Source organism: Pelodiscus sinensis, chromosome 5 (assembly GCF_049634645.1).
Source record: "Pelodiscus sinensis isolate JC-2024 chromosome 5, ASM4963464v1, whole genome shotgun sequence".
NCBI lineage: Eukaryota > Metazoa > Chordata > Testudines > Trionychidae > Pelodiscus > Pelodiscus sinensis.
The window spans coordinates 31602038-31617139 of record NC_134715.1 but is presented as its reverse complement, the minus strand read 5'-3'; the positions used below and the strand labels follow the sequence as shown (position 1 = coordinate 31617139).

At 41.7% G+C, this 15102-nt stretch overlaps 1 protein-coding gene across 3 annotated transcripts in view; it reads right to left on the bottom strand.

Annotated features, from left to right (window-relative positions):
- ANK2 (ankyrin 2) overlaps positions 1 to 15102 on the bottom strand; it is a 602743-nt gene that overhangs the window by 492768 nt on the left and 94873 nt on the right. For 2 of the 3 annotated variants that reach the window (XM_075929766.1, XM_075929765.1), the window contains exon 2: positions 2402 to 2456. The exons of the other annotated variant lie outside the window; for it this stretch is intronic. In XM_075929766.1, coding sequence (XP_075785881.1) covers positions 2402 to 2422 — 21 coding nt within the window. In that variant the 5' untranslated portion in view covers positions 2423 to 2456. The remainder of the gene's footprint in view (positions 1 to 2401; positions 2457 to 15102) is intronic. 3 annotated transcript variants of the gene reach the window in all.

Below are 15102 nucleotides of genomic sequence, written 5' to 3'. Positions count from 1 at the left end.
TGTATTAACCTCCTCTTCTTGCTGGAAGTGGGGTAAACACTTCCTATCACGATTGTCGCATTTCCATTCTTCAGTCACCCTCTGATACACAAATACCATCAATGCAACAGTCAATACAGTTTTATGCATGGGGTTCCGCTACTAAATCATTTAGGCACTTTTGAACATTTTAATCCACATCTTGGATTCCCATTCCATGAGCAAACCAGAAGAAATTATGTTATTCATATGTAGCAGCGGGAAATACTTTGTCTGAATACAGGGTGACCTTCATTTAAAGGTCTAGCTTTGTGTTTCATCTCTACTTTCTCCAATTTATATTGTATCGTTACTGAATTACACATTAATCAGAAAACATTACACATTTCAATACTTGACAAGACTGATCAACAAACGAGTCTTATCTGCACACTTTGTTAAAAATGGGAGGAAAGCACAAATCTTCAATTCATACACATGCTCCTTTTTCATATGTTGCTTTACAACAGTGGGGTTGAGTGCCAGTACCACACCGAAGGGGAAGCTGAGCATTTGTTCACTGGGAGCTAGATACTGCCACCCTTACCAGTTTTGCATATATGCATATTTGTTCTAAATAAGGACGTAAGCCCCATTTGATGAGTTAACTGGTTAAACATTACGTTTAACCAGTTAACCAGGATCCTGTGGAAAGTGGGGCTGCTCCAGCCCACAGTGCAATGCGGTTGGCCTGGCTGGGCTGAAGCAGCTTCCAACCCATGTCAGGCAGGGGGCTACTCCAGCCCGGCTGGGCCCACCAGTTATATCCCTAGTTTTAAAAGGTTCTTGGTGTTACTAAGAGAGCTAGTGGGGGAGACAAAAACTTGACTCATCCCTTTTCTCAGCTCATGTATGTCCTAGTTTTCAGAGGTGATGTGCACCCATTGGAACAATCAGGAACCAGGATATTTCAGCACTTATGAAAATAAAGCAATTAGTTTCCAGATAAGGAAAAGTGCAAACTGAACTACTCCCCCTAGAGCAACTCCAGGTAGCCACAACATCACTTTCAGGAGAGGCTACACAGAGTTCCGTGTCTACATAAAATGACAATCCCCCCAATGGGGACCCAACAGGAGTAAACAAAAGAAGAAAAATGGGGCATAATGGAAAACTGCGAGTAAGTATAGGGGTTAGTTTCAGCCAGCAGTTGATACCACACAAAACTGTCAATTAAACAAACATTAGCATTCTTAAAAGATCACTTGATTTATTTTGAGTGACAGTTGTTTCCTCAGTAGCCAGGCTCTCATTTCTGGAGGATTCCAGAGATTGTTACTTTTGACAACAAACATTCTATGCAAGTACAGTCAGTGGCTTTGAATTTTCTCACAGATAATCAGCAGGCCAAATACTGAAAACAAAATACAGCAGAGAAGGCTTAAAAAGCTGGGAGGAGGGAGGGTTTATGAACAAATCTCTTCATTTTGTTAACACCGTCTCTCCTTCCATCACTAGGTAAACACACACTTAAATAATCATCTGGCTGGCATAGAACTGTCTAGAGAACAAGGAGCCATTTGGCTTTTCCAAGACTACTCAATGATGTCATCTCTCAGAGAGTCAGACACCACACGTCTATCTATTTTATGATCATCAGCATCCAAAATGGATTTTCAAATGAGTAACAGTAAAGAAGCAATACAACATGACCTCATTCAAAATGAAAGAAAAATTTAAAAGCAAAATAGGTTAAACAAATGCTTAAACAGTCCACTTTTCATGCCACCATTCAAATCCTCCTATTAGTCTTTCAACCTATCACAAATTAACCCATTTTAATATACTGGCTAAAGAATAAAGAAAAATACTGAAAAGAATGTATTCTCCTCTCCATAATATGACAAACCAAAGCAGTACCTCCTGCCCCAGCAAGTCAGTGTGCATCTCAAGAGTCAGAAAGGGTAAGCACACTGAAGCTTAAAGAAGTCCATAAATAGGTAGGGGACTAAGTGCTGCAAAGGCTCCCCCACATACAACTAATTCTCATTAATTATACAATCCATTCTTCCTTAAAATCATCTCACTTCTTCCAGTGATATACCATTGCAGTACTCACACAGCTGTTCCATATTGGGCCAAATTCTACTTGTGCACAGACCTCAGTGTTTACTAGTATCCTGAAATCCACAAGCCTGGAAAGTACTGATGGAATTTGGTCCATTAAATGAGTTACATACATGTATTGAGAAGAGAACAGACTCCCATAAATATTGAAATTACTTTAAATTTCCAACTTATTTTAAGAAAACTATAAAATGGCCTTTTAATTTGTGCTTAATTCATTTCCTTACAACAAGCACTTAATGAATTAACCATAAAAAGCAAACAACTAATTTCTTCAGATGCTGCCCTTTTGGACTACAGTGAAATTCCAAAGTACCTTTTGCAACATGGTGGTCATTTGAAATGTCAATTCTTCATGTTCGGTTACTTACCTAGGGGGGGAAAAAGGAAAAAAAATTAGAATTTTCTAATACTCTTAAATATGCCTTTCATTGTCAATACATTTAACATGAAAGCAAATCTGGTTTCCCCTTCTAAATCTTCCTTAACAGTACAAAACATTATCTCTTTGTCCAAGTTCTTAAGAGATACTTTAGAAAAATCTATTAGAGTAGACAGAACATTGAACCAGAGGACTTGGGGTAAAATCCAGCCTTATAGAAGCACACAGAAGTTTTGCCACTGACTTCAATAGGACCAGGGTTTCTCCCATTGATTCTCTGCTCTGAACCCAGTCTATGGCATGACCTACAATGTGGGGAAGTCGCTTCCTTTATCTGGGGATAATAATATCTAATGTCCTTTAGGTGCTGTGGATAAAACATGTTAAATGAAAGATAAGTATTATTATGCAGCTAGAATTTATGGCTGAGGAACAGATTGCTGACAAGTATATTATTTAGCAGGAAACAAAGAGGTAAATTATCTTTTTCTCTCCGTTCTTTGCCACATGACTCCTTCCCCTTCATCTGCCAACTCAACACAAAAGCTTCTAATATGGCTGCTATGCTGTTGCATATATGTTAAACCAATTTCATTTAGTGCTTAAAAGAATGTATTGTTTAATGTTGAAATACCCATAGTCAAACTTCACCTTCATTACTGATATCTTGATATCATTTAGTTATAGCCAAATTTACGCAGAGACAAAAACAGTTGAGAGGAACTTTTCACAAATCATAATTATACCCCATTTTTGTTTAGATGATAACACAAAATAACCTATTCCCCAATTCTGTTCTCATCTCCTATACATGTATTTCCACTTCCCTCTCTAGATTATCATGGAAAGATACATCCAAAAGCACTTCATACACTATTTTTAGGCATTACATCAAAACTGAAGTGTAACCATTTTTGTGGTAGAACATGGACACTGTTTAAAAGTGTTTAGCAACACTTCATCATTTAGACCAGAAAGTGAAAAATACCACAACCTGTGGAACTGAAAAGGTAGGTTGGAAGTAACTAATTTCCCTAACCAAAGCACTCAAAAAAATCGAATGCTGCAAAAATCATGATTTTTAAAAATAAGCTTTGGGTACTTTGTACTTCCCTTCTGTATTTTGCGCTTTTAAGGTTAACATTTTCAATTTTTTTTATGTAATTGTAACAGCGAGAAACTTACATTTCATTCTGAATTCAAACCCAAGAGTCTGTAATAACAAAGTCATTCTAGGAGTTGGAGCTTTCAGAAAGTTACCAAATATAGGAAGAGTCATGATAAAATCATAAGCATTCACAAGACTGACCTTTTGGCCTCATCTTGAAGATGTGCTTGCAGTAGCAAAGAGTCTAAAGTCCTTCTAACACTGATAATGGAGAGTAAACACCATCCAGCCAGTAACAACCAGTGCTGGGAGCTGCTTGGTGTACCACCAATCACTTCTAGAGCATGCCACCAGACTTCAAAGACAGCTAGAGAACAACTCTGTGCCCCAGAAACCATGACATTAGCATCATCACACATTGTGCCCTTGCTCACAGAAGCCACTCTAAACCAGCTAGCTTAATGCCTCGAGGAACAACCAGAGATAAGCACAGAATCTCAGCACTTCTCTTACTCCCCCATTAGATCCAAGAGTAGTTGTGGTGGGGCCCAGTCCCCAATGGCTGACTGTCCATATAGAGCAGGAACCAGACCAGAAGGGTGTACAGGGCAGCCTATAATGAACTTCTAACCAAACAATACTGCAGCTTCAGAACCAGAACAATGAATATTTTTGGTCTCTAATTTGGATAAAAGCATTCATGGCAGTTTCTACATGACTTCGCTGCTTGCTTTACCCACCTCTTTTTAACCCTCCACTTGATCCATTTCTCTCCCACCTCCTCTTTGCCGCTTCAATTCTCCTCCTCATTTCCCCGTTTCTTTTCTTCTTATAGACTCACTACATTTCCTAAAAATCTCACTTCTCCCCCCCTTACCGGCTCACCACAAATTAAAAAAATATATAAAAACTTAAAACAACATGACTCCAAAAAATGAATAAGGGAAATAGACAATCTTGACGATATAACCCAGGTCCTCTCGTTTACCTACTCTTCTATGGTTTGTCTGCTATTCTTGTCTATACTTAGATTATAAACTCATTAAACTAGGGGCGTGATCTTCAATACTTTCTTTTGAGTGTCTACATCATTTTATCCACTGTTGGAACACACAATAATACAAGTATTCATGTAGGTGCATAGGGTCCAAGAGAAAAATGTTATGCTCTGAATTACCAGCACCATTTTCTGCAACATGATGGTTTTTTTTGGAACTCTTCCCAGCCACATGACCTTTCACAACCCCAGAATGAAAGAAATGCAGGCAAACCCTCTCTTCTATCCCTCCCCCCTTTCCACCTCCCCCCAAAAAAATACTCCAACCAAAACAAAACACAAAACTCTCCTAAAAGGCTTCTTCATTGAATACAAAAAATGCACTTGAATTTCTTAGCAAAAGGTTGTTCCCAGGACCAATTCCTTCTGTTTTTCAGATCTGCCTGTTTCTTAGCTTTCTGCAAAGTTGGGAATGGATTTGAACATCTCTCACAATATAGTGTAAAAAAGACAAAAAACAAATGGTCTCCACTGCACTCTGAGAAGAGTTTATAAGCTGAACTGTAAAACTGCCTTCATTCATCTGATTTTATGTTATTCCAAGATTGCATGTTACTGCCAAAATCACACATTTATTGCACAAATTCTGTTGCTTCCATCTCCTGTTGTGCTGCTGTGTTCTGCCTGTGAATAAGCTCAGCTCTGCCAGCAGAGCTTGTATTATCCACTTTTGAAAAAGAAAACTTTAGTCCTCTGGTCCTTATGCACGTTTAGTCTTTTTCCAAGAGAACCTTAACTGCCAGCTACATTTCATGGACTTCTCCAGTGCCTGGATCAGTTTCAAATTTTATAATTCTCTTGTATCTTAACTGTGCAATATACTAAGCTGGATTTAAAATGTACTTCTTTCTTCTTCAGACTGACAAATCAATGTTCTCCTGGCATCTGACTGAGAACAACTGTCTAGTGATGAAAGGCATCACTTTTTATTTTTTCCCCCCTCCCTTCCCTTCCCTTGGCCTTGATAAATAGCTACTCAATATTAGGATGATCAGAACAGAAATTTAAGGACCTTCAATTATTTGGTGTTTCTCTTCATTGTTTTCAATACTCTCTGGGAAGTTTGAAAAATTAGAAATCACCTCAAACCAAAAAGCACTTGTGCAAAAGTCATCTATCTTCAAAAAACCATAGTTTCAGAATATACAACACAGTTCATCAATAATTTTGTCATTTACCATTTGGCAAATGATAGCTGATTCTTCACCTTGATCATCTTATGATGCTGAAACCAAAACAGTTGCCTTTCATTGGGCACAAATAGAAATCATGTGAGCAGGAATGCATCTCTCTCACACCTCATTTTGAGCAATCTCTCTTACTTTAATCCCAAAGTTAAAATGTTCCATACAAATTTGGTCTGTATCACTAATGTTTACATACATGGGAAACAATCTAGAACTTGAGTTTGCAGACAAGGTGATTCACACTAATGTCATGAATTGCATAGCATTTCCTACAGATAGTTTGATGGGTCCTTCATTTTGATATTTTGTCACACAATACTTTACATATGAGGTCTAGGCAATTTGAGATGTATGGCTTTGCACATGAATCAAACTAGTTAATGCTGCAGAAGATTTAATCTTCTTCTCCCCTCATCAAGCTGTATTTGGTGAGACAATTTCCATCATCCTTACCCTCTCACACAGCACAAAACTAAAATCATCCTGAAGCACTGCCTCTACCAGTACACCTGAAGACAGGGTAGATCCATCTTACATTACTGCTCCTCAGATCCTTATGCATATTTCAGTATTATCATCCTTTGGGAACGTCACTTCCCCTGATAGCAAGAAGGATGACATTAAGGCCGCAGATGAGGAAAGCATTTGTATTCAGGAAAACATTTCAGCGCATGATTATATAGGACATAAGCTTGTTGTTAAATTCTTTGTTGAGGAAAGTACTTAGGCAAATGCTTGAAGCTGGAGGACAAAATTCTGGAAAGCTGTTGAGTTCACCATCCTGTGCAAGCCATGCCATGTAGGAGCACAGCCAGCACTAAGGTCTGCAGTTCCCAGAATAGTTTTGAAGAAGTGGGTATTAACTCAACAGCGTTTGATCACCGTATGCCAGGGTAGCTGAAGGCGCCAATATAACATGTTTGAGAGTCCTTGCTTAGGTTCCAGTCCAACTTTTATTGATTTCAGGGGAATGTGAGTTAGGCTTATAATATACTAGCTGGGTTTTTTCCCCACAAAGAACAGTAAGTTAAAGGGAAAGGATGGGACATCGTTCCAAAAGACGTTGGTCACAGTTAAGTTGGTCACAGTTTGGAGTCTGAATTTGAATTCGCTGTCTCTTTGTAGCAATTTGTTTTCATAAAATAATAATAATGGGGTACATTTATACTTGTTGATGCACACTAAGCCAATTCAGTTTCACCAGGGATAAACTTGGCCAATTGTTTATAAAGTTCATAACATCTAAACTAGGGATGTAATAGTGTAGTTGATTAACTGATAAGCAAAAGTTAATGCTGTAGACTACATGGATCCGTCCCGCTCCCCCTCCCCAATCCAAACATTTTTTAGCAGGTGGCCAGCATCTGGCTCAGTCCTGGCTTGTACTGGCTCTGGGACCTACCCCTGCATTTAAACTGTATTAGGAACAAGGCGAGCAAGTAGTCCGGCTCAGTTCCAGTTCACGCCGGGTCCAGGAGCTTAGCCCCAGCTCCACCCCCACGGACAGAGGCTGTTGCCACCCTGTGCTGCAGCAATGCAAGGAAAAAGGCAGACAGTCTGAAGAGAGCTGGTTTTTCAAATGGCTCCCTTTGTGGACCAGCTCCCACCTGGCACCTTCGCACTGCTGCCTCTGACACAGAAGCAGCAGCGCCGAGTGGCAGGGGGCTCCTTGAGAGTGGGACCGGAGCACACTGGCTGCTGGCCTGTCCCCCAGGGTTTATAGAATAGCTGAGTAAGAATTCATGAGATTAATCGACTATTCAATTAACGCATATTTAACATCCCTAATCTGAACCAACTTCAGATCACTGCGAAAGTAAAATGAAATGAAGACACATTAACAGAAACATTAAACTGCTAAATTCCAAATAGATTTGGATCCATAATATAAGACAACACCCAGAATAAGGGTCTAAGGAAAATTAATTGTTAATATTACAGTTGCCACAAGAGGCCCCACAGGACTAGGGCCCCAGGTGGGAGATTGAGTGGTTATGGGTTGGGAGGCGGGAGAGGAAAGTTTGGCTCAGCAGCTATGGGAAAGGAGGAGGGAGTATGGTACCAAAAACTCTCTTTGGCTAAATTAGTAGGGCCATTCCTAGCAGAGAGATGACATATCTAAGATGTCTTGGTATCTGTCATTTATGGTAAAAATGCAACCTCATTTGATTTAAAAAAAAATTAAATCAGTAGACCCAGTTCTGGTAAAATTGGATGAGGGAAAATACTGGTAACATCATCTATTGTCTATACCCTGAGCTCCTATAGGACTGAGATGCATTGAGGCTTTCAGTACAGGAGGTATAGGTAGGTAAATCTTCAGCTAACGCCAACCCAGCTGAATTTCTATACGACTGTACCAGAAACACCGTGAAGGAAGACATCCCGCTGAAAAATGTCCTAAACCTACTGTGCACATGGCTACAATTCTGGGATTTGATAATCAAGGTGAATCTTTTGGACAAGTATCTCTCAACTGCCAAGATCCAGATATGTGCCAAATCCAGTGACTTGCCCGGATCTAAAGTTTGTTGTTAAATTTTGTTGACAAATATTCTTATACAGGAGCAAAATTATTTTAAAAAATCAATACACACTTCTGTCGCGTCTACTTATATGCCTTCCTCTAAGGCAGTGGGTCTCAAACTTTTTGGCCCACAGCCCACCCTGCTTAATGAAGACCTTTCTGTGGACCACCAGCCAACCACCCATGTTGACAAAATGGGTGCAGGAAGGCATGGGAGTTTGGGGTCTGGCCAGAAGGTAGGGTGGGTGGAGGGAGGGAGGGAGTGTGCAGGAGTGCGGTGGGGGGTCTGAGGTGTCATCTAAAAGAGGGTCATGGCAGTGCAGGTCTGGGCATGAAGGAGGTGCTCATCTGGCTCTGTGCCTCTCGCCACTCCCAGACACTCCCCCGCCCCCTACTGCGCTAATTGATTCCAGCCAATAGGAGCAGTGGGGAAAGCCTCCAGGCAAGCAGTTTCCTGTGCTACCATTCCCTCAGCTGGGGGGAGGAGGAGCAACAGCATGTGGAGCCACTTCCTTACCCTGCAAGCCAGATCCAGCCCGCGAGTCTCACTCCCCCCTCCTCCCCACCAGCAACCAGTGCTACTGCTCCATCTTCGTAGTGGGAGGAGGCCGGAGCATTAGTGCAGGTTCCTGCTGCAGGGTGGGCAAGCCCCAAGTCCGTGGCCCACCAGCAAGACAGTCATGGACTGAAAACCACTGTTTTAGGGAGCGAACACAACTTCTTTACTTCTATTGTTAGGGGGACCAGATGTCCTGATTTTATAGGGATAGTCTTAATATTTAAGGCTCTCTCATATATAGGTGCCTATTACCTCCAGCCCCCCCCCCCAACCCTGTCTTGCTATCTGGTCACCCTATTTACTGATCCTAGGTTTATCCCAGTAGAAGGCATAGGAGCAGTGGAGGCTTGGTCAGACAGATTGCTTTAAAACCTGAAGGATTCAAAGGGTTGGCACATCTGTAACACGGTCAGTGACTAAAAAAAGAGAGCCAAGTCAATAGCCATCAACAAACGTGATAAATCTATAAAGAGAAACATGTTAGAAAAAAACTGCCGCCCCCCCAGTAAAAAGTTTGGCCAGGCCGCTCTTGCTATAGGGGGCTGCAGTACTCTTCTGGAGAAACCGGCCGCACCCTTCCTGCATACCATTGGCTTTAGAAAAAGGGAAGGTGTGAAAAGGGGAAAATAGCCTCAGACTCTCCCACCCGTCACCTTGGCGTGAGAACTGCGGGGCTTATCTGGTCACATGAAACCTGCACAGTTTCGGCCCAACCCTTGGGACACAGACCCCCACTTGGTGACCATTGAGCCATATATGGTAATATGCAAGCACAGGAAAGCGATGTGCAGATTTGGGGATAAATACCCATCGCACGGTTCGCTCAAGGAGGTATTCGCAACACACGTACGACCGTGCATGTGTCTTCCTATATACTTCAAAGCGCTGCCGGCCTGATGAACCGACCAGCCACCTCCCCCGACTCTCGGGCGTAACCAAGGCCTTCGCAACCGAACCGATATCTTTGAAATGGTCCGTGTGCTGTGCAAGTTGGTATGTATGATTTGATTTTTTCTTGTAGTGTTGTACTTGTTTTGGGTAGTACATAGAGTTTGTAGTTATCACTTATTTAATTAGTGTAGCTGGATATTTTTTGGATAGAGACTATTCCCCTTGCCATTCCCATCCTTATCTCTCTGACACGTTTAACTAGAAATCATAGAATAAATATAATAAATACTGTAAATTCATTATTAACATGGTCTATTAAAAATCTTAGAATAAATACTATAAATGCATCACTGTTATAAATAAATATTTTTTATTTGCTAAAACGGTCTACCTGGTTCTGTCCTTCCCCCCTTGGGTATGCATCATTGGACCTGTGATTCTCGCGACAAAACACAAACCTGCATTTATATGTAGGATTCGAGGATTATTGGATGACTCCTGGAGAACCTCTCTTGTATTTCGTCCTGTTCTCAAAAAAGTATTTCCCCTATTTATACATAAGCGACAAAGTAGATTAGCCATTAAAAATATTTTTGATGTATAGGGTCTCAGCTGCCAGCCCCACACCCGCCGCCAGCAGTGGCCCTAGTCTTGGCTCCCCTACATCTCTCTGAGGCCCTCCCTCCCAGAGGTACAGCCCTGCTCCTGGCCCCAACTCTGGGGCAGGTAGTGTATGGGGAGCAGTGGACAAGGATAAGGGACCTGGCTTCCAGCACCCCCGCTATTGAAAATGTTCCAATTGCACTGATTCTATGTATCACAGTGTTGCTCAGCTCTCTCCACAAGCCCAGTGCAGTCAGCATTCTCACCTGCCACCCATTTCAAATATATGGAAATAAAACATTGATACAGCAGCAAACACCACTCCAAGCAACATCCAGTGAATATAAATCACAGACTGTAGCTATAAAACAGTAGTGCAGAACTTTGAAGAATTAGGATCTTAAATTCAAGGGAGAGGATTTATATACCTATTTCTCCCTTTTTGGGCCACCTGGCATTCAATATTTCCCTTCAAACTGTTCTGAAACTAGCTATTTTTTTCTGTTAGTTTCAGCATTCTGGCCGGGAACTGAATCAGTAAGAGTCACAAAGAAGCAGAACAAATGCTGCCTTTGTACAGGTTTTTTGGAACACAGTGAGAGTTTGACTCATAAGTTTAATACAATTAGAGACAGTGTAAATTACACAATGTGTCCAATATTGAAGCTCTAGCAGCATGAACTCTTTCACTTTGACACATGTTCTTGGAGTCAAAAAGACGTCTGAAAGGTTTTCATGACAGAAGTTCAACACACACAAAAAATCACTCTTGTATGCTGTTTGATCTGATACTAAGTTGGAGCTTAATAAATGCTTAAACTGACATCTCACAGGACCTGATCCTTTAAAGTCTTTAAAATTATTGGCACTCAAAGATTTGGAGGATTAGACTCATGGTTTCTTCCCTCTTCCTCATCACCAAAAAGAGACACACAAAATACCTTCCCAAGGGGCTAGTTCTGAAATGTGTTGATGGCACATAGTACCCTGCAGGATCAGACTTTAAATTTGTTGACAATCAATATGAAATCCTGATTTTTTGAGTTTTAAATCAGAATTTTCAAGTGGCAATATGATGCAGCCTTATTCAATCTGATTGCTTATAGGTTAAAATGCACTATTTTCATTTGCTGTGATTACATCAATGCACTTAAAAATGCTGAAGTACTGAAGTCTGGAATATCTATTTCCAAGATGCCTGTAAAAGTGAATCTGACCTCTAATGGTGCAGTAATCTATTTAATTCACTGGAGAAACAAAAAGATTATTTCTATTCCCCAGTAAAAAAGAAAAACCCACTGCATCTTTCTTTACAAAGCAGCTCTCTGTAAAGTCACTAGTATAGATAACCATAGTTTTCCTAAATATATGAAATAGTTAATAGTTCTGCCTCTGGTTCTAGAATCATTATTATTTTAATTAAATATAAGTTTGTGTGCTAAAATAACCGACTTGGTAGAAATAACCTTATAAGAACATAAGAAGGCTGTATTGGGTCAGACCAAAAGTCGATCTAGCCTAGTTGCCTGTCTGCCGATAGCGGCCAGCATCAGGTGCCCCAGAGAGGGTGGACTGAAGACAATGATCAAGCGATTTGTCTCCTACCATCCTTCTCCAGCCTCTGGCAAACAGAGGCCAGGGACACCATTTTTGTCCTCAGGCTAATAGCCTTTTATGGACCTAACCTCCATGAAATTATCTAGCTTCTCTTTAAACTCTGTTATAGTTCTAGCCTTCACAGCCTCCTCTGGCAAGGAGTTCCACAGGCTGACTATACGCTGTGTGAAGAAGAATTTTCTTCTATTAGTTTAAAACCTGCTACCCATTAACTTCATTTGGTGTCCTCTAGTTCTTGTATTATGGGAACTAATAAATAACTTTTCTTTATTCGCCCTCTCCATACCACTAATGATTTTATATACCTCTATCATATCCCCCATCAGTCTCCTCTTTTCTAAACTGAAAAGTCCCAGTCGTTTTAACCTCTCTTCATATGGGACCCGTTCCAAACACCTAATCATTTTAGTTGCCCTTTTCTGAACCCTTTCTAAAGCTAAAATATCTTTTTTGAGGTGAGGAGACCACATCTGTACACAATATTCAAGATGAGGGCGTACCATAGTTTTATACAGGGGCAGTAAGATATTCTGTGTCTTATTTTCTATCCCTTTCTTAATAATTCCTAGCATCCTATTTGCCTTTTTGACCATCGCTGCACACCGTGTGGAAGTTTTCAGAGAACTGTCCACGATAACTCCAAGATCTCTTTCCTGATTTGTCATACACAAATTAGCCCCCTGTACGTATAGTTGGAGTTATTTTTCCCCGATGTGCATTATTCTACACATTATCCACATTAAATTTCATTTGCCATTTTGTTGCCCAATCACTCAGTTTGGTAAGATCTTGTTGGAGTCCCTCACAGTCTGCTTTTGTCTTGACTATCCTAAACAGTTTGGTATCATCCGCAAACTTTACCACCTCACTGCTTACCCCTTTCTTCAGATCATTTATGAATAAGTTGAACAGGATTGGTCCTAGGACTGACCCTTGGGGTACACCACTCCAATTCTGAAAATTTACCATTTATTCCTACCCTTTGTTTCCTGTGTTTTAACCAGTTCTCAATCCATGAAAGGACCTTCCCTCTTATCCCGTGGCAATGTAATTTACACAAGAGCCTTTAGTGAGGGACCTTGTCAAAGGCTTTCTGAAAATCTAAGTATACGATATCTACTGGATCCCCCTTGTCTGCATGTTTAACAACACCTCAAAGAACTCTAATAGATTAGTAAGACATGATTTCCCTTTACAGAAACCATGTCGACTTTTGTCCAACAAATTATGTTCTTCTACACGCCTCTCAATTTTATTCTTTACTACAGGCAGTCCCCGAGTTACACGGATCCGACTAATGTCGGATCCGCAGTTATGAACGGGGATTTTCTCTCCACCGACGACGGGGCGAGAAAAGCAGCTCTGTCTCTCCCTGGTCTGCTGGTGGGGGGGGGGGGGGAGAGGAGCCAGCAGACTAGTGAGACGCGGAGCAAAGCGGCGGAGGACCCGGGCGGGACTGCGGCGCTTCCAGATCAGCGCCACGGTCCCGCCCGGATCCTCCACTGCTTTGCTCAGCGTCTCCCTGGTCTGCTGGGGGGGGGACGCAGCTAGTGCGCCCCCCCCAGCAAAGCCCCGGGCCTGTGGTAGAGCAGGTGGGGCGCTGCCGGTTGGTCCCGCAGCACCGCTCCTTGGCGCTACTGGACCAACCCGGCAGCACCCCAGCTGCTCTGCCCCAGGAGCCTTGATTCAGCCGCTTCTGATCAGTTTCAGCAGCGGCTGAATCAGGACACCTGGGGCAGAGCAGCTGGGGTGCTGCTGGGTTGGTCCAGTAGCGCCGAGGAGTGGCGGCGCTATTGGACCAACCCAGCAGCACCCCAGCTGCTCTGCCCCAGGCATCCCCAAGTCAGCCGCTGCTGAAATTGACCTGCAGCTGACTACAGGAAGCCCCTGCCCCGGGCTTCCTGGAATCAGCTGCTGATCAGTTTCAGCAGCGGCTGAATCTGGACGCTAGTTCCGACTTACATACAGATTCAACTTAAGAACAAACCTACAGTCCCTATCTTGTACGTTACCCAGGGACTGCCTGTATTGTTTTGAGTAATTTGCCCAGTACTGAAGTTAGACTTACCAGTCTGTAATTGCCAGGATCGCCCGTAGACCCCTTTTTAAATATTAGTGTTACGTTAGCTACCTTCGTCATTAGGTACAGAAGCAGATTTAAAGGATAGTTACAAACCACAGATAATAATTCAGCAGTTTCCCATTTGAGTTCTTTTAGAACCCCTGGATGAATGCCATCCAGTCCCAGAGATTTGTTGACATTAAGTTTTTCTATTTGTTCCAAAATCTCCTCTAATGACACTTCAATCCAGAACAGTTTCTCAGATTCATCACCCACAAAGGAGGGTGCAGATTTGGGAATCTCCCTAACATACTCAGCCGTGAAGAGTGAATCAAAGAAATCATTTAGTTTCTCCGCAATGGCTTTATCGTCCTTGATTGCTCCTTTTATATCTCAATCGTCTAGGGAACCCACAGGTTTTTTAGCAGGCTTCCTGCTTCTAATGTACTTAAAAAACATTTTGCTATTTCTTTTAGAGTTTTTGGCTAGCTGTTCCTCAAAATCTTTTTTTGCTTTTCTTATTACATTTTTACACTTGATTTGACAGTGTTTATGTTCCGTTCTATTTATCTCACTAGGATTGGACTTCCACTTTTTAAGAAGATGTCTTTTTGTCCCTCACTGCTTCTTTTACATGGTGGTTAAGCCTCGGTGACTCTTTTTTAGGTCTCTTGCTATGTTTTTAAATTTGGGGTATACATTTAAGTTGGGCCTCTATTATGGTGTCTTTAAAAAGTTTCCATGCAGCTTGCAGGGATTTGGCTTTAGTCACTGTGCCTTTAAATTTCTGTTTAACTAACCTCCTCATTATTGTGTAATTCCCCTTTTTGAAATTAAATGCCAGAGTTCTGGACTGCTGAGGTGGTCTTCCCACCACAGGAATGTTAAATGTTGTTAATATTATGGTCACTATTCCCAAGAGGTCCTGTAACGGTTATGTCCTGGACCTGATCCTGCGCTCCACTCAGGACTAAATCGAGATATGCCTCTCCCTTTGTGGGATCCTGTACCAACTGCTCCAAGA